The following is a 21,153-nucleotide window of genomic DNA, read 5'->3' on the forward strand; positions in this document are numbered from 1 at the left end:
TGGTGTTCCGAAAAGGTCTTGGGATGTCGCTGCAGCTTTTCGTTGCTATCTGTGAATACTTCGAAGTGTGATCTGCCCACGTGACATATATCCTAACTTACAAAAACCAAAAGCTGTCGCGTGTGGAGGCGGCGGCCGCACTATCATGCGCGGATGTCTGGCGGGCGGCGAACGCCTCGCGGTCGCCGTCGGGCGCTTGCCGGAGACAATGCCGGACTCCGGAGGTATCCCGGCTGGGGCGTCTGTGCCGCGCCGCGCGCCGCCGCCGCCGCCGCCGGGGGCTGCTCGGGCCGGCGCCCGGCCGTCCAGCGCCCTCGGGAGCGGCCGGGCCCCGGTCCGCGTCGCCGCCGCCGTCCCGCCCCGCCCCGCCCCGCCTTCACTGACCGGCAGCTTCTGTGTGCCCAGGCCGCCGACCGCCATCCCCCCGGCCGCGTAGACGCAATGCGAACTGTAGCCAACCACGTAGAGAGCAGCAAAGTAGACAGTAAGTGCAGCCGGACACCGGGCCGGCCGGCCGGCCGGGCGCGGCTTTCTCTGTTGCCGGCGCGCGTCACCCCGCCTGTGAGTCCCGCTTGTGCATGGTGCGACCTGTCGAGGCCTGCATGCCCGCATGTCGCCGCCGGCCGCCAACGGGCGACGCCGGACCCTGCACGATCCTAAGGCGGAGATGGCGCTGGAGGTCAGTGCCCGAGGCGCGCGCCCAGTTGGCCCGCGGCCCACGTGGTGATCTCATAGTGCTGGCGCCGGCTGCCGTACCCTTAACGCTCCGCGGCGCTCGGGTCGCGCCTTGTATCTGCATGAGGAGCGAAAGCCATGGAGCGATCGCCGTGTCGCTAGGTATCTCCCTGCCATGTCGGAAATGCTCGCTTTAGTGTTGGGGCTGGTGCTGGGCGCACGCGCAGCAGCCCCGAGTGGCTCCCGGGCCGGCCGGCGGGCCCTTGGCGGCGTTTTTGGCGGGTGTTCAGACTGGAAGAGCGGCGCCACGGACCTTGACTGCTGGCAGCCTGGCTGGCAGCGGCGTACGCGCCACCTGTCGGTCGGCGTCCCGGCGGCGCCTCAGATCTGACGGTCGCTCTGACCTGCCCCTCGCCCAAGGCCGCCCCTCCCGCTGCCGCCAGCAGGCCCAGACCCCCTCCCGCCGCCACAGGCGGTCGCGCCATCCTCCGTGAATGCATGATCAAAAGGCGCCGGCGCCTGTCGGAGGGGTCCGCCGTTAGATTATGCGCTCCGTTTCTCTGCTTGGCGCCTCAGCCGTGACCGCCGCGCAGGAGGGTCGCGTGGAGCGGGCCCGCCTCCCGTGCGCGGCGGCCGTCGCCGGGCGGGCGGGACCGGGCTGGTGTCGGGCGGGCGGTGGCATGTGGCGCTCGCCGTCCCGTCTCGCGTGCCGCCGCTCGTGCGGCCCCAGTGCACGCCTGCAGCCGTGTCAGCGCCGCGGGCCGGGCCGCCACGCCAGCATGCGGCGGCGCACGATGAGGGCGGGGAGGCCCCGTCAGACGCGAGGCGGCCGACTCGGGAGGGAACACCGCCGACGGTGGTTTGCGGCTTCCGTGGGAGGACCGCGCAGGCCTGACGCCACGCGACGTCGGCCGCGGTATATTGCCGACCGCGACGCCCTTGTACGGATGGGTGACCCCCGGCCTGTGGCCCGCTACTGCAGGTCACACCAAGTATAAAACGAGGCAAAATTAGTTTGCGATTTTAAGGAAGGCGACCAGAATAAAAATTGCCTTGCAGCACCAGACAGGCACGGAATAGAAGGACGCTGCGTTCCGCGTCATACCAAAATGTTAAGTTCAAGTTGCAGGCCCAGTTCAAGGTGAGGTATGGCCATTTCATTGTTCTACGTTTCAGAGTTACGTGTCCTGTCGCAACCCATGTCGACCGTTCACTAGTCGTCGGTTGGTTTGTTCAATGTGTCAGTTTACTGACCGATTCTGAAGGATGGTCGTCACAAGTTATTTGGTTTGGTCTGGTACAAGTCAGCTGGATCTCTAAAAGCGTGGAGGCCGTACATACCTTCACGAATGACGTCATAGCTTTTCCATCTGACGTGACACCGAATTTGTTTGCCAGATTCCGTCATGTTTGTTCATAATATCGGGAGTCCACCAGGAATGGTTCGAAAGTTTTTGTAGTCAAGAAAGTTGTAGGGCGTTTTAAGAGAAGGGCTTTTCGACCGCAGGGCCCCTTCCCGGCTAGCTCAGTTCGTAAAGCATTGGGCTCGCGATCAGAACAACGAAGCTCGAATCCCAGCAGCGCGAACGAGGGAAATCGGGCTCTGATGCGGACATGACAGCGAGCCAAATTATCATCTAGCCATTTTCAGGACTCAGTGGCACGTGATGGCGGCCAAGCAGTCAACTGGCCGAAACGTTTGGTACATGATTGTGTACACAGTATATATAATTACGTACGGACGGTGATGATAGTCCGAAGGGCTACTCCATCCGTGATACTAGATACCTCGTCTCATCTCTCTACAAAGCGATAGTTCCTTTTTTTGGCATGGTTGGACAATGATATTGTGGTTTGGGCTATTACTCTGTCATTATCTCGAGCGTGCGCACACATGCTACACTGCTCACATGCATGCTGCCCTCCCCCAGAAGTTTGCAAAGTCTGTCCCCCGTTTGTGTGCACTTTTGGTAACCTCGTAAGCTGTCTGTGATCGAGGGGATGTGATGGAGGGCTAGTTGTCCATTGGCTCTGGGCCCGCGTCCGCCCAGAGGGAACCAACTGTTTGGCCAGAGCATTACACAGCTGTCGTTTGGCAACTGTCCAGACAACGTCAGTCGGGCGTGGGGCAACCGAGCCGTGACGCTGCATGGCAACGAAAAGGATCCTCCGCGATCATGGCGGGGTGAAAAGGTCTGTAGCTGAGCTGGGATGAGACCGCCAGGGCGCCGTGTTCTGGTTCCAAACAGCAAGCTGTGTCCGGCCTGCCCTCCGGGCCTAACGCCACGTCCGATTCTTCGCGCCGCCGCCGCCGAGGGGGGGTTAAGAACGCCCCCCCCCCCCTCCTCCCAGCGGCAGGGCACCTCGGGCCGCCGGGCAGCGGTGCAGGACCTCGGATGGAGTGCCGCCGGTCACCCCAGCCTCACCAGCCCCGCGTGGGTCCGACACCCATCGCGCCTGTTGCGTGGCGTCCCACACAGCACGACGACAGCTATCGTCCGCCGCGCTGCGCGCGTGTCGTTTGACTCGGAATGCGGCTCGTTGCGTCGGTCCCGGTGCAGTGTGGAGTGCGCCTTTTTGTTCAGGGCTGCGTCCGTTCCGGTTCCGCGCGGGGGGCCGCCCGCACAGCTGACGGTGTTGTTGCTCTTTTCACTCGATGCTGTTCGTGTTATCGACGCCGGTGTCCCGGAACCAGTGACGACCCTCCAAGCACGAGCCCACAATCACGTTCTGTCATTTTATGAACTTATGCCTCTTCAAATCCTCGTTCATTGATTGCCGCCATTATAAATGCAACACACCGGTCGTGAATTGTTAATCACTACCGCGTAGCATCAGCCACATCAGGCATCAATCACCTGATATTGTGTTCGATTGATGGCGCGGCGTTGGTTGACGGGCGGGCCGGCGCGCGAGCTGTGCTGCCGGCCGTTAACGGCCAGCTGCTGACCGTGCTGTCTCTGTGTCCGCAGTCCCGGCCATAGTGGTCTGCAAACGGTGCGGGCCGGCGGAGGGGCGGCCGAGGCCGACATGCAGAGCGAGACGACGGACCCTCTCAAACAGGTGTGACCGCAAGGGGATCAGGGGATCAGGGGATCAGGGGATCGCAAGCGGCGTGACCTGGGGGTGGGATCTCAAACAGGCGTGACTTAAGGGCGGGGGGGGGGGGTCTGAAACAAGCGTGGCTGTGAGGCGGGGATCTCAGACAGACGTGATTTTGGGGTGGGGGATCTCAGACAGGCATGAATGTGGGGCAAGGGATCTGAAATAGGCGTGACTTTGGGAAGGAGGATCTCAGAGAGGCGTGACCGCGATGCGGGATCCCAAACAGGCGTGACTTTGAGGCGGGATCTCAAGCAGGCATTGATTTTGGAGTGGGGATCTCAAACAGGCGTGACTTTGGGGCGGGGACCTTAAACACGCGCGATCTTGGGGCGGGGAACTTAAACATGCGTGACCTTGGGTCGGAGATTTCAAACAGGTGTGACTTTGGGGTGGGGTTCTCAAACAGGCGTGACGTGAGTCGGTGGCCTTACAGGCACGTATGACCTGGGGAGGGAATCACTCCACCCCCTCTCAATAAGTGTGACCTGAGGTGACGGGCTCTCTCAAGCCGGTGCGACCTGGGGCGATAGACCCTCCGAAGCAAGTTATCCGATCGTGATGTGTGAGGCACTAAAACGGGCCATCAGAAAACTCATAACTTGGCAGCGAAAGGAGGCACGGTACATCATCCATTCAGTCGAGCGACTTGAAACGATGAACCCTCTGGAATAGCCGTCAGACACTCCGGCGACGCTGAGCGGCTCAGCTGAGTACTGTGGAATTCAACTCCCTCAACAGTGGACCGAGGCGGCGAATCCTCCCCACCCACTGAGATCCATTGAGACGACGGCCTCCCCAGCTGGTTCGCTGACGCGCCCGAACAGCTGACTGGGACACCGCAGTCAAGTGTCCGAGGAAAACTGTTGAATCAGCTGGTCAGAATGCCGTGCGGAAGACCCCGGAGCGGTCCGCTGCGGCGGGTGGCCGAGCGAGGCGCCACTGGCACAGGTGACCCGGCCAGCTACCAGAGGTGACCAGTGGCACACGCGGTCAGCTGTACGGCCGGTCGGGACGGGCGCCGGAGCCACGTTCGGCGGCGTATTGGAGTGGCGGCGGCGGGTCACCGGGTCGGCCGGACGCGCCGCACCGAGCCCGCACAGCCAGGGAGGGGCCCTGGTGGTCCGGGAGGGGGAGGGGGCGTGGTGCCCCCGAGGGCAGAGCGGACGCTGGCCGCAACCGTCAGCGCGTCGGTGGCCGGTTGGGCCGCGGCCTGTCGATGGCGTACGGCAAGTGGCGGGTGATGGACGCGATCGCTGTTCAAGTCGCAACGGCGGCGGCGTGATGACACATACGTGTAACGGAGCAGGCCGACACCGTCCTCTGGAGCCGGGTGTCGGGCCGAGTGCGTTTACCAGCGTTGAGGTCAGCTACTCGTGACATAAATATGTATGTGGTCGACAGGAAACGAATTTGAAACATGGTCTTCCTGATGCAATGCAGAAAATGCTGGAGCCCAAGCCATGGCAAATGATAACTATGTCAGATGATGCATATATACATACATATATATATATATATATATATATATATATATATATATATATATATATATATATATATATATGTATGTGTGTATGTCTAATCTGACCTATTTCATATACATATATACATATATATATATATATATATATATATATATATATATATATATATTATATATGTCGACATCACTTCGCATCTCCGTTTAACAGTTTTCTCGGCAAATCCAGAAGACTTGAAACATTCCAGAGGCACAGTGACTCACCTTTTACCGCCGATAGCGGTGCTTTTATGTTCCGACTTGGCCGTCGCAAAACAAAGAAATTGTAGTCTTTCAGTAAATGCTGCGTGCAGGACATACAATTCTGACTTGTTTCCCATTTCACTCACCAAGTGGACGGAAGTCGTTTTCGCAGCGAAGTCCCCCTCCCCCCCCCCTCCCCTCAGCCCGCTATGTGACCGGCCGGTGACACTTTGTGGTCCATACGGGTTTGCATGAACGTCTGTACTGACATCGTAGGACGTGCGCCATTCTCATTGGCCAATGCGCCGGTAACAACTGCAGCCGACGCTTCAAAGGCGCATTATTCTGCTGTCTTTTGTTTAGGCTACTAACCTTTTATGGGTATGCATAATGTGTATGCGTGTGTGCGCGGACCTTTCATGGGCACTGTGGGGATCCAACTCAGAAAAAGGCCAGTATGAATAAACAACATTTCCATCCAATACTATCTAACCCGGCATGAATGAGCACAACAGGGGTGTACCTACGAGCTAACAGGAGAGGATTTCACTGAAACTTAATCAATCATAAGTCGTTTGGGACCTTCAGCCTCGGAGTGGCAAAGCAGCGCCTGCAGAAGTTCCACGGTCCTCCGAAAAGCATGGCTCCGGGTTCGGAGGCTTTCAGCCATCAAAGCAATGGCTTACAAAATACACCGCAACCAAAGCGCAATCAAGCTGCATTCTTGTTTTTCATTTGGCATTCACCACAAATGTTTTAAGAGAACAGCCGCTCTTTGGCATTCAAGAACCGTTGGAAAAGATAAATGGTTGCGGAATTTAATCGTTTCATGCGGCTGGCTCTCTCAGAGTAGGAGACTGGTACGAACTCACGTTGCAGTCTGGTTGAGTCGGGATGTTCATCTGAGATAGAAGCTTTGCATTCATATATATATATATATATATATATATATATATATATATATATATATATATGTCGACATCACTTCGCATCTTCGTTTAACAGTTTTCTCGGCAAATCCAGAAGACTTGAAACATTCCAGAGGCACAGTGACTCACCTTTTACCGCCGATAGCGGTGCTTTTATGTTCCGACTTCGCCGTCGCAAAACAAAGAAATTGTAGTCTTTCAGTAAATGTTGCGTAACTTTCAATAAATAAATGCTATATATATACATATATATATATATATATATATATGTATATGTATATATATGTATATATATACACATGCATATATATATATATATATATATATATATATATATATATATGGATGCAAAGCTTCTATCTCAGATGAACAGCCGGATTCAACCAGACTGCAACGTGAGTTCGTACCAGTCTCCTACTCTGAGAGAGCCAGCCGCATGAAACGATTAAATTCCGCAACCATTTATCTTTTCCAACGGTTCTTGAATGCCAAAGAGCGGCTGTTCTCTTAAAACATTTGTGGTGAATGCCAAATGAAAAACAAGAATGCAGCTTGATTGCGCTTTGGTTGCGGTGTATTTTGTAAGCCATTGCTTTGATGGCTGAAAGCCTCCGAACCCGGAGCCATGCTTTTCGGAGGACCGTGGGACTTCTGCAGGCGCTGCTTTGCCACTTCGAGGCTGAAGGTCCCAAACGACTTATGATTGATTAAGTTTCAGTGAAATCCTCTCCTGTTAGCTCGTAGGTACACCCCTGTTGTGTTCATTCATGCCGGGTTAGATAGTATTGGATGGAAATGTTGTTTATTCATACTGGCCTTTTTCTGAGTTGGATCCCCACCGTGCCCATAAAAGGTCCGCGCACACACGCATACACATTATGCATACCCATAAAAGGTTAGTAGCCTAAACAAAAGACAGCAGAATAATGCGCCTTTGAAGCGTCGGCTGCAGTTTTGTTACCGGCGCATTGGCCAATGAGAATGGCGCACGTCCTACGATGTCAGTACAGACGTTCATGCAAACCCGTATGGACCACAAAGTGTCACCGGCCGGTCACATAGCGGGCTGAGGGGAGGGGGGGAGGGGGACTTCGCTGCGAAAACGATTTCCGTCCACTTGGTGAGTGAAATGGGAAACAAGTCAGAATTGTATGTCCTGCACGCAACATTTACTGAAAGACTACAATTTCTTTGTTTTGCGACGGCGAAGTCGGAACATAAAAGTACCGCTATCGGCGGTAAAAGGTGAGTCACTGTGCCTCTGGAATGTTTCAAGTCTTCTGGATTTGCCGAGAAAACCGTTAAACGGAGATGCGAAGTGATGTCGATGTATATATATATATATATATATATATATATATATATATATATATATATATATATATATGTATATATATATATATATATATATATTTATATTTATATTTATGTATGTCGATAGCGAAAAAGGTGGCTAGTAGTGCTAGTTGTATTCTGCACTAGTGTACCATCCAGCACCCTCGTGCTTTTGAATCGAAGCACGCCTTCTTCTTGCCCGCTGTCTTTCTCCTGCACGAAAGGATATATATATATATTTATATATATATATATATATATATATATATATATATATATATATATATATATATATACAGCGTCTTGCGTGAAACAGTATGAAATAAGTTGCACAGAATTAGGGAGGAATAGTTTATAAGGGGTACAGTAGAGGGCTGGTCAAATTTGTTCGTGTTTTGGTCGTAACAAAGCCGCTCTTTCGTAAGAATACCTGCGCACAGTATTTTCTCGGGGTCTGTTTCGAAACCGCTGCAGAACGCGACAGTTCAGAAACATCGCAGCGTCGTTTAGAAGTGACAGCTGGATACAGGAAAACTTGGCGCTGACAGTGGCGGCCGAGACGGCTTCCGGAAGCGTGTAGAATCCGTAACAAACACGAACCGTTGTGGGGTTTTGGAGAGCAGCATTTGTGTGCTGAACACTCGCTAATTTCTACTTGGTAAGCAGTGGGTGTGCTATTTACAGCTACGCGCCTTGGATGATTGGTTCCGGGTCGTTTGTCTCACTGTGGCTTTGTATCTAACGGACTTTGCTACAGGACTGTGTAGAGCGGAACTTGTACAGGAAACCCAGTGTTTGGCTCGTGTTCCAATTAACACCATCCCTTTCAGTTAACCGTGTCGCTTTTTACATAACGTGTAGTTTTTGTATTTTTATCGCGCCGCCCCCCCCCCCCCTCCCCCTCATCACATGCCCATACGTGGCTGGTCTTGTGGTCGTGAGCGGAAGGAATTGACTCACCAATGTAGCCTGGCCTTCCCATTCATGTTTGCTGTTCATGCCTCGCTGTCCTGGGCATAACGTGTGCAACCCTCCATCGATTCCGTCCGTAAATCTTGGCGACAAATCATCAGGTCAGCCGGAAAACTGTAGAATTGTAGGATATAGAAGTGTCAGAAGTGTGAATCGTCCCGGTAGTGCAGCAGCTTTATTAGTGCATTTATCAGCTGTTTGTCTCGTCGCTTAGCCAAGCAAGCGTGTGATCACTTGTCTGCATACTAGTTATAGGTTGGGGCGCGTCTGCTGGGGTGCGCCTGTCCGTCCGTCTGTATTCATTTCGTTACGTCGTGCCGAGGCGCGCGCGCGGCGAGGCGATGCGTACCGGCACGTTTCGTGCGTCCTGGCCCATGTCCCGATTTCCAACAATTTTAATTAGCATTGCTTAGCTATGTGCCGCTCGTAAATCTACTTGAGCCAGGCAACCGAAATCTCACATTTTGTGACGTCGGAACGCCTCCGGTCGACCGCGGGATCATCGGCTAGTGTTTTAAGGATAGCAACAAACGCACTTCTCCAGCGCTTTGCTAAGAGAAATGTAAGTCAAGCTGCACAGATCAGGTGAATGATATTTTGCGGATGCTACGGTGAGAAGACTTATACAAATGCATAGTTTTTTTTTTGGGGGGGGGGGGGCGAAGCCGGCTGATACCAGCAAGCACAGCATATTCCCTAGTTGCTCCTTTGGAATCGCTGCCGTTAGCGGCAGTGGCGCCCGCAACGGCGTCCTTGACGTTTCTGGATTGCAGGCCAACATCTTGTTTAAGTCTTTGTCACAGGTTTCAGTCAATTTTTGTTGAGAACTGATCTGGCCCTGGGGCATCAATGAACGTTTTGGTTTTTGGTGTTTTTTTTTCGTTCAGGTGTATATAAAGGACTGTTTTATTCATTTTTGAGGCTGATGCTGGGGAGGACCGAGTTTGAAAAAAAATAGTAATCGTCCCTCCTTTTTGATTGTATCCAATGAGCGTAAGGTCGAGTCTTTCTCTTATTCTTTGGGTTCTAACCGTGTTCAGCAATGCTTGTAAAAACAGTTAGTGGCGTGCCGTCCGCAGTGTGTAAAATAACCTGCCTCCAGCACACGCGCTTGACCAGGGATGGCCAGTGGCCCCTGCCTCATTTCCGTCAAAATTGTAAGTGATTCAGCTCACATATCACCAGGCGGGAAAGGCTGACTTGCGAACAGAGCACCCTCCCCCAGCCCGCATCCCTTTGTTACGTTCCTACGCCCCTGTCCTGTGCGCGCAGCCGATTCTTACGGGTTCCGCCTTTAAAATTCGCCGAGCAAGGGCTATATCAGCCGAAAAAGTCTACAATTATTTTAAGAATCCATCTAAGAGTATTAGGAACACAATTTTCGCGAGGAGTGCGACATCTGTCATACCTTAAACATACATGAGGAGAGAGTATTGCGAAGACCTGTGGAGACTTGCTGCGCGGAAAATTGGCGTTCAGATATTGCCCCTCCCCTCCCTGACATCCGCGTGTCCCTGTCCTTCAGCTGATCATCACGACGTCCCTGCGGTTCCGGCCGGGTATGTCGGGGCGAAGGATCCAGTCGGTGCGAACAGCGTGAAAAAGTCACATGCGGTCACAAAATATCTAAACGTAAATCGCCCCTCTGATCCGTCAGTTCAGCACCTGATATGGTGATCTTTCAGGCCCGCCGCTCAGCGAAGCAAGCGCACAGGCGCTCCATGATCTCTTAGAATAAGAGCCTTTCATTAGGGCCTCTGGTCTTTGCTGTGGAGCGACAACAAATGCAGCCAGGGTGAGGATTTCATTCAGTTCCGTCTCCACCTCATCCAAATTTGAAAATAAGTGGTTGCTACGTTGCGCATAAAGATATCGCTGGTTTTTAATCAGCTGAAAGGTAATCCAAAATCAAGCACTAGTACGGTTCCCGGCAGGAGCGAGCCACCTGAAATACGATATTTTCCAGCACGAGGCCGTTTGGCGCATTACGGTTGAATGGCTTGCGCTCGAAGCTGCTCAACTTGATTCGCTGTGACACAATTCAGGATTACCTGTTGCATTTGACACCTTACATGGCGGATGATTCACTGAGCATAAGACCTCCGGTCGAAGCCTGTGTCGTGACAGTTGGCATGAGCCAGCACGAGGGCTTAAGTCAAGGGAGCAGGCGGCACGTGCAGTCGGTTAGCGGCAGGCCAGATGAATGCAATCGAGACAACGCTGACTCGCCAAGAGCGTGATAACACTTACTGAGGGCGATTCCCGACACCCACTTAATGTTGTGATCCTGCCGTCCAATCGTTCTGCCATTCCGACCGCCGGAGAGATACGAGTGGTGGCCCCGAGATCTCCTTGTCACAGTCGACCAGTCCGGGATCGTGCGGTCTGGTGATTGCTGGGAGGCGGGGTGTTTGGATATTACCTCCCAATGCCGGGCGGCCCTTCGTTCGAACCACCGCCGCGCAATCGTAGGTTCCGATGCCCCAGCCCCAGCTCTTCGCTCGTGACATTGACCCCTGAGTTGCCGGCGCTACCGTCCGTCGGCCCCCGCTCGCTCTCCACTTCCCAGTCGTCGGCCCCTGCTCTTCGCCTCCAGTCTCGGCTCCTGCTCTCCACCTCCCAGTCGTCGGTTCATCCTGCCTCTTCCACCTCCCAGTCGTCGGCCCCCCGCTCTCCACCTCCCAGTCGTCTCGGCCCCCGCTCTCCAACCTCCCAGTCGTCAGACCCCTGCTCTCCACCTCCCAGTCGCTCGGCTCCTGCTCTCCACCTCCCAGTCGTCGCCCCCGCTCTCCACCTCCCAGTCGTCGGCCCCGCTCTCCACCTCCCAGTACGGTCGGCCCCCCGCTCTCACCTCCCAGTCGTCGGCTCTGCTCTTACGCCCTCCGAGTCGTCGGCGCCCTTCTCTCCACCTCCCCGTCGTCGGCCCCCCTGTTCTCCACCTCCCAGTCTCGTGGCCCCCGCTCTCTTCCAACCTCCCAGGTCGTCGGCCCCTGCTCTCATCCCCCAGTCGTCGGCTCCTTGCTCTCCACCCTCCCAGTCGTCGGCTCCTGCTCTCCTCCACTCCCAGTCTCGTCCCTGCTCTCCACCTCCATTCGTCGGCCCCTGCTCTCCACCCTCCCAGTCGTCGGGGCCCCCTGTTCTCCACCTCCCAGTCCGTCGGCCCCCTGCTCTCCCACCTCCCAGTCGTCGGCTCCTGCTCTCCACCTCCCAGTCGTCGGCTCCTGCTCTCCACCTCCAGTCGTCGGCCCCTGCTCTCCACCTCCCAGTCGTCGGCCCCTGCTCTCCACCTCCCAGTCGTCGGCCCCCCGCTCTCCACCTCCCAGTCGTCGGCCCCTGCTCTCCACCTCCCAGTCGTCGGCCCCTGCTCTTCGCCTCCGAGTCGTCGGCCCCTGCTCTCCACCTCCCAGTCGTCGGCTCCTGCTCTCCACCTCCCAGTCGTCGGCTCCTGCTCTCCACCTCCCAGTCGTCGGCCCCCTGCTCTCCACCTCCCAGTCGTCGGCCCCCTGTCTCCACCTCCCAGGTCGTCCGGCCCCCTGCTCTCCACCTCCCAGTCGTCGGCTCCTGCTCCTCACCTCCCAGGTCCGTCGGCTCCTGCTCTCCACCTCCCAGTCGTCGGCCCCTGCTCTCCACCTCCCAGTCGTCGGCCCCTGCTCTCCACCTCCCAGTCGTCGGCCCCTGCCCTCCACCTCCCAGTCGTCGGCTCCTGCTCTCCACCTCCCAGTCGTCGGCCCCTGCCCTCCACCTCCCAGTCGTCGGCTCCTGCTCTCCACCTCCCAGTCGTCGGCTCCTGCTCTTCGCCTCCGAGTCGTCGGCCCCCTGCTCTCCACCTCCCAGTCGTCGGCCCCTGCTCTTCGCCTCCGAGTCGTCGGCCCCTGTTCTCCACCTCCCAGTCGTCGGCCCCTGTTCTCCACCTCCCAGTCGTCGGCTCCTGCTCTCCACCTCCCAGTCGTCGGCCCCTGCTCTCCACCTCCCAGTCGTCGGCCCCTGCTCTTCGCCTCCGAGTCGTCGGCCCCTGCTCTTCGCCTCCGAGTCGTCGGCCCCTGTTCTCCACCTCCCAGTCGTCGGCCCCTGTTCTCCACCTCCTAGTCGTCGGCCCCTGTCCTCCACCTCCCAGCCGCCGGCTCCTGGCTTTCTTCCCGATGGTTGTCACTCCCGACTCCCACTCACACCTTGATTGTTGACTCCGAGCCCGGAGCCCGGGCTCCGGCGCCCGGTCGCGCTCGTCGCCGAAGCTGCCGGCTCATCCCAATGTCACGCGTGCTGCGGGCTGCGGTCGGTCCGGTCTCGCCCGCCGCCAGAGCTGCCCGCTCGTCCCAATGTCACGCGTGTGGTCTGAGAGGGCCATCGCTGGCTCGTTCGGCCCTGCCTCCCCGTCCCCCGAGGCCGCTCAGGGCCGCTCCAGCCAGAGGCCGGCTGTCTCCGCACGTGCCACGGGCCGCACGCCGCACGCCGCACGCCGCCGTATTGACCCCGTGGTGCGTGACGTCAGCGTCCGCTTCATACCTGCCGGCCGCAGTGTCGGCCGCCGGACGACATGCTCAAATACGGCCGGGCGTGGGCGTCGAGGGCCGCCGCGCCGCGCCTCCAAAGCTCGCCTGGCCGAGGTAGGGCCGGTAGGCCGCCGGGCTGGGACGACCTCGTCCCGTGCTGACCTAGTACCGTCTGACCTCGTCCCGCGCTGACCTCGTCCCGTGCCGTGTCGTCAGGAGGAGGCCGTCGATTCGACGCAGCCGGAGAGCGTCCCGGCCCGGAACGGCACGGCGGCGGCGTCGGAGCGCGCGCCTCTGCAGCGGCAGAGCCGGAGCCTGGAGCTGCCGACGACGCGCAGCGACCACGGACCGCACACGCTGCCCAGACAGAAGGTGAGATGTGAGGCGTCACAGCACGCTGCCCAGACAGCAGGTGAGATGTGAGGCGTCACAACGCGCTGCCCAGGCAGAAGGTGAGATGTGAGGCGTCACAGCATGCTGCCCAGACAGAAGGTGAGAGGTGAGGCGTCACAACGCGCTGCCCAGACAGGTGATATTTGAGGCGTCACAGCATGCTGCCCAGACAGGTGATATGTGAGGCGTCACAGCATGCTGCCCAGACAAGGTGAGATGTGAGGCATCTCAACACGCTGCCCAGACAGAAGGTGATATGTGAGGCGTCACAGCATGCTGCCCGGACAGGAGGTGAGATGTGATTCGTCACGACACGCTGCCCAGACAGGTGATATGTGAGGCGCCACAGCACGCTGCCCAGATGGAAGATGAAACCGTCTAATGCTGGCTCGTGGCGCCACGCGCTGGTCAGACAAGGTGATCAACCCCGAATAAAAAGGCAAGATGCTTTCCAGACACGAAGTGAGATCCGGTGCTAACACCATGGCTAAAGTCGTTTCGCCCCGTCTGGACCGAAGTTAACGTCCGAGTGCCTTCCATCGTCGTGCCTCGCATACCATGGCCACAAAAGCCAGGCTGCGGCCACGCTCCGTCAAGCCCCAGCTATGTCCTTGGCCCGGGCATCCAGCCTCGGCAGGCCAGCACCTGCCGTGCAGAGCCGTTGCGTTCCGTCCGGACGGAATCCGAGCCCTGCACCGGGACCGGCCAGACCGACGGCGCTCCCGCGAGACCCGGCCCGGCGGCGGCGCTCGTCTGGGCCCGGGGGCGGCTCGGATGTCCGGTGTTACCGGCGGCGACCTTCGCGGCGCGGCGGCGACGTCACTCGACCCGCCGCTGCCGACGCCGCGCGGAGGTGTCGGTGCCGCCGCCCCGGTGCCCGGTGGAGCGGCGGTCTGCGCCGCGTCGAGTCTAGTCGGACAGCCGTCGATGTTTCAGCGTGGGCGGCGGCAAGTTCGACGTAATAGCTGTCGATGCGTCTCGGCTGTGAGGAGTCGGGCCGCCGCGCTGTCAGCCGCGCAGAACTCGGCTGGCGATTGCGGCTCGAGTGCCGGCGCGGTTGTATGTTCATCACTCCGTGGCACGTCGACGCGAGGCTCGCTGACGCTTTGAGCGCTGTTCAAGGAACGGCGCTGGTTTGTCGTTTCCCGCAGTCGGTGAGGCAGGGTTTGACGTCATGCTTACGCGAGCGTCAGCCGTGGTACGGTTTGAAATAGCCTCTCCGTGTCCCGGCGACCGAGCGTCAGGCGAACGTTCGGTGCGTGTGCCCGTGCCGGATGCGGTCAGGATGGCACGCGTCTCGAAATGAATAGGCGCTCGCGCGCTTTGTCCTACAGAAATAGAGGTGTCGAAGCCTCCGAAGATGGAGGATTAGCGGCAAAGTTCCCCGTCCGAGCGATGTTGAGCCCACGACAATCCTGATCACACGCCGGCGACCTTCCGCGATGTTGAAGTCATGTACGCTTCGTGTAAAACACGGTCGATCTCACGGAGTTTCTGGGACGTGGCCGCTCCCGTCAGTGGATCTGGCGTGTGGGTCCCGAGCTGTTCGTGTGCCTCGGTTTTTTTTTTGCTGGCGTCCTCGATTGCAGTAGCCTTAGTGGGCGCGCGTTCGCATCTGGGATGAGTCGTCATCAAGCTGAATAAATGATGCAGGGTCGCTCGATTTGGGGGCATATGAGCGCTTCGTATCTCCCCTCTGTCTCTATCTATTTCTCTCCCCCTCGTTCTCCCTCTCCCATCCCCCCCTCTCTCTCTCTTCCCCCTCTTTCTCTCTCCCTCTCTCCCCCTTTCCATATGTGTTGTTCTTTGCCTCTCTCTTTCCCTCTGTCTTGACGTCGACGTCGGGTCGGTCGCCGTCGGAAGCGTGGTGTTGCAGCGAGCTGAAAATCCCGGGACATCCATTCCGTTCGATTACGCAGCAATCGCGCCGCCCAATATAACCAATATAAATGTATGCTGAAATGGCGAGTGAAAATCGGATTCGGTGAGTGTTTGTTCATGGTACTTGTGTTCCTGATTTCACATCTCTTGGCGTTAAACTTTGTAAGTTTTACATCATGTTAAGACGCACGAATGCGCAGGATACAATTTGACATTTTTAAGGCATACGACAGACCCTTGATGATTTATTTGTCCACACCGGAATACTGGGATGAAGCATAGTAATGATTTGATCAGAGCCTTTAAGTTCGCTAACCTTAAGTATAACCCTGACCTTAATACCCCCCCCCCCCATTCTTTCTTCTCGGCAGAGTGCGTGACCGAAGGTGCTGATGGGCACCCACGCCATGTGTATCTCTGACCTGCCCCTCCCTCCCGGCAAAGTGCTGATGGGCACCCACGCTATGCATATCTCTGACCCGCCGCACCCTCCCAGCAGAGCTCGTGCCGGAAAGCGCTGATGGGCACCCACGCCATGTGTATCTCTGACCCGCCCCTCCCTCCCGGCAGAGTGCATGACGGAAAGTGCTGATGGGCACCCACGCCATGCATATCTCTGACCTGCCCCTCTCTCCCGGCAGAGTGCGCGACTGAAGGTGCTGATGCGCAGCCACGCCATGCGGGAGGAGACATCGCCACCGCCAGACGTGGAGCTGCCTCCCCGCTACAGCCTCAGCGTCAGCCACAAGCTGCGCAAGTTCCACAGCCAGGGCAGCACCGAGGGCCGCCCCGGCAGCCCCCACCTGTCCAGAGGTGAGTCCCCACCCCTCCAGAGGTGAGAGGTGCTACCTGTCCAGAGGAGGCAGTCCCGCCTCTCCGGAGGTGAGAGCGTCGCCAGTGCCCACCTCCCCACCGGTCCTGAGGTGAGCGGCGATTCCGGTCCCCCACGTCTCGGGAGGGGCGAGCGCTTCGTCGCCAGAAGTGGGAGGCGTCTCATCGCCCGGGTCACCTGAGGGAACGATGTCCTCGCTTGGCTACCTCCCGTGGGATCTACAGTTGAGTAAGCTCAGTTCAGAGGCATGTGTACACGTAGCACAGGTTCATAGCTGTCACAGCTAGCTGTTTGTAGACGGCGCGCCTTTGAACACCAGTATCTGACTGACTGTTTGCTGCTCACTGGGGAACCACGACTTTCCGGTGCACACTTGTTTTTACCTGTGATTTTCACTCGATGGCGGCGAATTTCCGTTCGTGTCATGGCTTTGTTTCCCATCACATCTGAAAGTCAAATAAACTGGTCAGGTACCTGTGCTGCTGGCTGCTATGCCATGCCATGCTATGCTACGCATTGCTCTGCCACGTTTGCCGGTTGTGATTTTCTCTCTCAAATAATTGTCGCCCCTCTCTCCCCCGAACTGCTTTGTGCATGGGTATAACCCATCACGATGACTATCACACAGAACGGTTCTGCTCTGCAGTTCGTCATGCTGTCGGCGCCGTCGGGTGTCTTTTACGCACTGGACAACAGAGTTAGGCGCCGAGTGAGGCGGACTTGAGCGGTGTCGGGCTCCGCTGGTCCGTACACCGCTATTGAGCGCTGTCAGGCTCCGCTGGTCTGTACGCGATGATTGGGCGCTGTCGGGCTCCGCTGGTCTGTACACCGCTATTGAGCGCTGTCAGGCTCCGTTGGTCTGTACGCGATGGTTGGGCGCTGTCAGGCTCCGCTGAGCTGTACACCGCGGTTGAGCGCCGAGCTGTACACCGCGGTTGAGCGCCGTCGGGCTCCGCTGAGCTGTACGTGGCCGTTGAGCGCTGTCGGGCTCCACCAATCGGTACGCGGCGGCGTGCTTGGCTGTCCGATGACGGGTTGTCCCGACGGCCGCAGAGTCCTCCAGCGAGGTGTACACGGACAGCAAGGGCGTGGATGTGGAGCAGTTCCTGGTCGAGGCGCTCAACGCCAACATCAAGGACCAGGCGCACCTGCTCAAGTACGAACAGGACATGCTCAACTTCATCAAAGACAACATGTGAGTGGCGGGGCAGCGCGGGTCGGCTCGTCCGATCCGTCGGGGATGTGGTTGTCGGCTGCAGCTCCGGGGGTGTAAGCAGCTGTGCTGCGCGGGCTGACTGAACCTCGCCACGGCGACATGTCGATGGCGGTGGTGGCACAACTCCCGGCGTCTTAGGCAGCTTCAAGGACGACGTGTGAGTGACGGTACGGGTCGAGGACATTGCCATAAGTGGTGGTAAGTGGCATTGACAGTTGTAACGCTTTTGATCGCGGAATGTGCTCCGCATGGTGGAAAAGGATCCGGCAGCGTGACGTGCGTATCTATAAACTAACTTGTTCCCACTGCCCCTATCCTGCCCCCCTGACGTATTCGCACCGCCCTTTGTAAACTGACGTGTTCGCTCCGCCCCTTCCCTGCCCCCCTGACGTGTTCGTTCCGCCCCCGCCCTGCCCCCCCCCCCCCCCCGACGTGTACTCACTGCCCTTTGACGTGACTCAGGACGGGGGCGTTTGTTGATGTTTTTCGGCAAGGTTGAAGATTCTCAGTCCACACTTTTGAAGATGTCTGTCCCGTATTGGACTTGAGCAGAATGAAAAAGATTAATCGACCGCACAAATTGCTTCCCGGCTAAATCTGTAGAAAATCGCGGCATATTCTCCTGATCCATTTGCTGTGTTTGTGGCAGGAGTTAAGTCTTTCTTCCCCTCTAATTTCGTAAGCCCCTCGCGTTAACACGAGCACAATAGGAGGCGGGTACCACCTGGCGGTGCGCTTTCAGGCAGCGTTTAGTCCAGAGCGTCACGGTCGGAGACAAAGCGCGAGAGCGGCAACATTTCTGATGCTTGTGATGTGTTGGGGTTTGGTTTGTGAAAGGTTATTGTCTGTTGTAGAAATTCACTGTTGTAGAAAGGTGACGTTAGAAAGTCAAATTTCTTCCATAATAACGTTGAACGTGAAGTACAGTCGGTGCCTCATTTGTTCCTCAGCACCGACCAGGCGGGGCTGTGGGTTGGAAGCTACCACTATCGTACATGCGTTCTGATCGCCTGGTAACTGTGATCGATGATGCTGCCCACGCTGTTTTGCCTAGCTACGAGCCTGTGTTCCAAGAAACTGTGGTTGGCTCGCAGGCTGCACAGTCTGTTGCCGTGCCAGAGGCTTACGAGCGGGGCTAAATCCTTCGCCGTATATTTTATCGGGGAATAAAGCAGTGCCGTCACAAAAGTCCCCATGGATGTTTGCGACGAGGACTTACATTACCTTTCGTCATGTTGCTGCTGACGTGAGATCGTCCTATCCGGCTTCCGACCAGGCCAGTGTCTGCGTTTAGACGGTCCGTGTTGAAGCAAGTTCGTCCGATACCACAGCCTTATCGCACAGTACTTCTGACTGAAAGGAGGAAGTATAACAGCGGTGTCTGATGCTCGTACTTGGGGTTATCCGCATATTAACCTCTTTTTAAACTCTACGGGTGGCCCAAGTTACGAGTGACCATTCGTGGTCAGCATGGTCTCTACCCGGGAGGCCATGCCGCGAGTGCTGAGACCCTTCCGGCTGATCGAGCACTCCGAACGTCAACCGAGCGGGCGCCAAACATCAGCGGCAGCCGGCGCTGCCGCCCGACCCCGCCGCCGCCGCGGCCACTTCGGCGGGCAGCTGATCGGCAGGCACCGGCCAATCAGATCGATTGTCGCGCCGTGACGTCACCGGCGTGTTTGGCCTGGCCGGCTACGCTGGCCGGCAGCAGGCGATCCGAACGGAAGCGGCGTCGCTCGCCGCGTATCGCCGCTGGCGCCGGCGCCGGCGCCTGAGTCACGCCTCCCGACGGCGTGCCCGGCGCCGGTGCCGGCCGCCGCCTCCTCCTGCCCCGCTCGGACGTCTGCCGGCGCTCGTCAGGGGCGCAGGGGGCGCCAGCGGCGGCCGCCGACCAAGCCGGCGCCGCCAGGAGGCGTGGGCGGCGGCGCGGGCCGCTGGTGCCGGGCCGGGCCGGCTCGGCGCGATCGATGGTCGATTGTTGTCGGTAACAGTTCGTGGAGCCGGCGCCCGCTAATCACTGTCACGGTCGAGGTCGGTCTGACTCACGGTCGGCACGCGCCGCGCCTGACACGGCCTGCGCCCCGCCCTCCCCCCCGCTTCCTTCCGCCTCCCGCCTCCCAAGGCCTGCTTCCCGTTCTATGCACGTCTTTGCCTCACCTCTCGCTTTCTCCCTCCTTTCTTCCCTCCCGTCGCTCTCCCCCCCTCCCGCTCCCTTCCCCTTGCTCTTCTTGCCCATCTTCCCCCTTATTCCTTTTCCTCGCCCCTCTCTCTCTCTCTGGAATCGTGTTGTCGGTGGTCGACGCGGGTCCCTCCGAGGGTTGATCGTGTGTCTGATGGGCTGTTGCAATATACATCGGGCGCGACAGTCGAAACCGCGTCCATGATTTAGTGGAGGTGTCGCCGGCCGGACCGGAGGGCCGGGTCTTCCCGGACCGCCACTGCCTCGCTGCGCGGTGGTCGCTCACCGCTGAGTGGGCAGGCTTTGTCGTGATTTTGAGGTGGTGAGTTGGCTCGCTTCGGGAAATACGGCATGCCCTGGTTTCTCGGCGGCAATTGATTGACATTTTCCGTGTTTTGTCGACGTTTTGTGGCGACGTTGCGATGATGACTTCGAGTCGTCGATTGCCAGGCTTCGTTTTTGTTGGATGAACCAGCCACGTGGTGTACATGTTATGCGTGACATGCCCACGCTCTGGTTTCGTCTTCACGATGGCCCACCCACCGCGCCAGTGCGTGACCTTCCGCTACAAAGTCGCTGAGTCGGGGCACTGCGTTCTTCCAAGTTGTATGCTACGTGTCGTTTCGAGTCTTGCGACGCGCATGTTGAAAGAAGCCTTCGTCTGGCCATTTCGTTTTGAGTTCGGTGCACTTTGCGGGTATACGTTAAACCGCTGAACCGTACGTGCGCAGCCGTCTCAGGTGCACCTGTATGCTGGGCTTCCGGTACAGGGGCGACACCACCGCCTACGGGTCTGCCGGCGCTGTCCGGTGCAGACGGCGCGCACCGCAGCGTGCCGCGACCCCTGACCTTCGGCCACCTGTAACTCTTCCGCCGTGGTCGGCGACCTTCGGCCTCCCCCGCCTCGGCCGCCCACCTGCCCAGCTCGGCTCGGCTCGGCTCGCCGCCGGCGGTGACCTTTGGCGGCTGGATGACCTTTGCTGGGCGGCGGTGGCGGTGCGTGGTCGCCGCCGCGCCTGGCCTGGAGCCGACAGAGCAGCGGCTCTGTGTCCAGCTCAGCCGGCCGCCGCGCCTGGCCTGGAGCCGACAGAGCAGCCGCTCTGTGTCCAGCTCAGCCGGCCTGTCGGAGCGGATCGGCGGCCGCCGCGCCGCCCGATGACGGTCCGACGACGACGGCCGCCGGAGATGCGGCTGCCGCTCGATGCCGTTCGCCGGCGACGCGCAGGCGAGCGCCGGCGGCCGGGCCGGCAGTCGATAATGACATTGATCTCGCCGCGCCGGGCGGTGACCGGTGTCGCCGGCGTCAACGCGTCGGGTCGACAGCGGCTGTGGCCGCCGGCCGCCGGCGGTCAGGGCCGGCTCCGACCGCTGGGGTCCCCCCCTGCGGCAAGGCGTGGGACGCTGGAGGCCGGCCTTCCCGGCT

At 58.2% G+C, this 21,153-nt stretch overlaps 1 protein-coding gene across 1 annotated transcript in view; it reads left to right on the plus strand.

Moving 5' to 3' along the window:
- The first annotated feature begins 610 nt into the window (after positions 1-610).
- Positions 611-21,153, plus strand: part of LOC119106850 (R3H domain-containing protein 1) — a 28,527-nt gene continuing 7,984 nt past the window's right edge. Inside the window, exons 1-6 of the mRNA XM_037230192.1 lie at positions 611-679; positions 1,269-1,297; positions 3,648-3,738; positions 13,446-13,601; positions 16,145-16,316; positions 17,389-17,530. Coding sequence (XP_037086087.1) covers positions 611-679; positions 1,269-1,297; positions 3,648-3,738; positions 13,446-13,601; positions 16,145-16,316; positions 17,389-17,530 — 659 coding nt within the window. The remainder of the gene's footprint in view (positions 680-1,268; positions 1,298-3,647; positions 3,739-13,445; positions 13,602-16,144; positions 16,317-17,388; positions 17,531-21,153) is intronic.

This window comes from Pollicipes pollicipes, unplaced genomic scaffold, assembly GCF_011947565.3.
Source record: "Pollicipes pollicipes isolate AB1234 unplaced genomic scaffold, Ppol_2.1 Scaffold_6215;HRSCAF=7368_pilon_pilon_pilon, whole genome shotgun sequence".
Taxonomy (NCBI): domain Eukaryota; kingdom Metazoa; phylum Arthropoda; class Thecostraca; order Pollicipedomorpha; family Pollicipedidae; genus Pollicipes; species Pollicipes pollicipes.